General features: G+C 35.7%; 1 protein-coding gene across 1 annotated transcript; it reads left to right on the top strand.

Moving 5' to 3' along the window:
• Positions 1–409: 409 nt before the first annotated feature.
• On the top strand, positions 410–1,165 carry LOC140769123 (uncharacterized). The gene has a single exon (XM_073109687.1). The coding sequence runs from the start codon at positions 424–426 to the stop codon at positions 1,066–1,068; it is 645 nt and encodes a 214-aa protein (XP_072965788.1). The 5' UTR covers positions 410–423; the 3' UTR covers positions 1,069–1,165.
• The last annotated feature ends 1,163 nt before the right edge of the window (positions 1,166–2,328 follow it).

The raw sequence follows: 2,328 nt of genomic DNA, 5'->3' as shown, positions 1-2,328 counted from the left end.
GAAAAAAAGAAAGAAAAGAAAACTATATATATACAGATATCTACTTTGTCATGTGTGGAGAAGGAAAGAATGGAATTGCACTAAGCTTTGGAGCTTTCTCCAAGCTGAAGTTGATATTCTTTACTTAATTGTAAGAATATCAACTTTCACAAGTGACAAGTTTATCTACTCATAGCTAACAGCCAAAGGAGGATAAGAAGGTGACGATACCAAGAGGTCTATCCTAACAATTAATGCCGGCAGTCTAAACAATTCGACTGGTTCTCTATGAGCCTCGTCAAGGAGCAATAAGAACACAAGAAGATAAATTAATTTTCCCATAAAAGGCATGACCGACTTGACATTATCCTCTCTCTCTCTCTCTCTCTCTCTCTCTCTCTCTCTCTCTCTCTCGCTCTCTGTGAAAGGCATAAAATCTGATTGATGGCGCTGAAGAGGTATGTCCGTCGCATATGGTGTGTTCCGCGGTACCCTCAGAGAGAAACGAAGCGGAAGAAAGGCGTCGACGAGGCCGTATCAGTAGAGCTGAGCACAGTCTCATCGGTGTATCAGAAGGAAAAGGATTCAGTAGTGAGGATAGTTCTTGCTGGTGGAATAGTCGAACTGTACTCAGGTGCAGTCCTGGCATACTCAGTGATGAAGAAGTACCCAGGTTTATGCCTCGCCCGACCGGAGGTCTTTAAACGGCCGCACGTATCCATTGTTTCCGCTAAGGAAAAGCTCCTTCCGGGCCAGAAGTTCTATCTTATCCCTAAGACTACAGTCAAGAAACTAGAACGCAAAGTACCGAACGGATCAAATGTTGGAGATAGCGAAGTGAGAGCAAAAGAGGTAGTAAGTACTATGGTGCCAAAGGAGGAGGAGGAAGGAGAGGAAGACGGAGTACAGTCAGATGATTCAATTTGTTCGGCCAAGGATTTTTATGTTTCAAATGAGAAGTGGTCAGCATGTTTCTTGAAGAGGTTGGCAAGAAGAGATCAACAGCAGCAGGAGCAGAAGAAAAAGAATGCATTTATGCCACCAATGAAGAGTGTTATTAGATCAAGAAAAGGTATTCTGTCTGGGTAGAAACCCAGCCTTTCGTCTGTGAAGGAACTGTCTCCTTGAGGAAGAGATACAAAAGAAGAAAAAAAACGTTAATTTAGGTGTTAAAATTGGAAAACTGGTAAGAATGAATGTTTTTTGGTTGTTCTTGTTAACAATATAAAGTGAAAGATCTTCCATCAATATTGTTATGGATAATTATCATAACATGTTCTTGTTCTTGTATCACATTATTCCTAGTGAATTACTTCACTTTAATTCTTAATGAATTCTCATCCTAAGGATGGGAAATCACGTCTAGCTCCATAACTAATCGCATCACACTGTTACATACCATGCATGCTATTAGGAATCCTCCACAAAGTATATCCTAAATGTTGGAGGAAATTAAAAGTGGAGATTAATAAAATATATTTCTTGCAACGGTCAAGCAAAGGTAAATCTATCTCTTGAATATTTGCCGTTCACTTATTGCGATTGAAAATTACGAAGACAATTTGTTTTCGGGATACAAGACCGTCACGAATCAAGGTACAACTCGCAAAATTGAACCTTGATCTGAACAAGAGTTAATTGTAACAAAGCAAGCACTAAGTCTTTTAAATGATCCAAAACAATAGCATCATCTTCTATTTATAGAAAATTAAAGGACATCAACTAAAATGTGCTACTAGTTAGATAACTAAAAGGTAGTTATGGTAGTTAAATAACTAGAAAGTAGTTAGATAACTAAAAAGTAATTATGGTAGTTAAATAACTAACAAATAGTTATAATTATAAAAATGTGTCTAATCTAAATATTTATTCACAAAATTATTTATTTTAAAATAACATCATAAAAATATTAATATTTCTAACAATTCCCCACTTATTTTAAAATAAATAATAATAACTTTGATTTTAAATATGCTTGCTGTTACACAAAGATATTAATACATAATTGAAAATATCGTATGGTTTGAATTTTCACGCAGTGTAAAATCTTCAAAGTTGTATCAGGATGTTAATAAATATGCATCAAGATGTTAATAGAAGGCATAGGATTTGGTCATATTGGCAAATCAATTAAAAAATATTTTAACCACTTAGCCTCTTTGCCTGTTGCTCCCAAAGCCACTAACTCAGACTCCATAGTAGAATGAGTTATACAAGTCTATTTCTTGGATCCCTAAGAAATAGCAGTACAACCAAGAGTGAAAATTCACCCACTCGTAGATTTAGAACCATCATCTACACAATTCTAGTTTGCATCATTATATCATTTAATAACAAATGAATTTCCTT

Source organism: Typha angustifolia, chromosome 10, assembly GCF_048772165.1.
Source record: "Typha angustifolia cultivar Huaian chromosome 10, ASM4877216v1, whole genome shotgun sequence".
Lineage (NCBI taxonomy): Eukaryota > Viridiplantae > Streptophyta > Magnoliopsida > Poales > Typhaceae > Typha > Typha angustifolia.
This window is presented reverse-complemented; position numbering and strand designations above follow the sequence as displayed.

What these genes read in the sequence shown, in the direction of transcription:
- LOC140769123 (XM_073109687.1), top strand. Translation starts at nt 424, where the DNA reads ATGGCGCTGAAGAGGTATGTCCGTCGCATATGGTGTGTTCCGCGGTAC.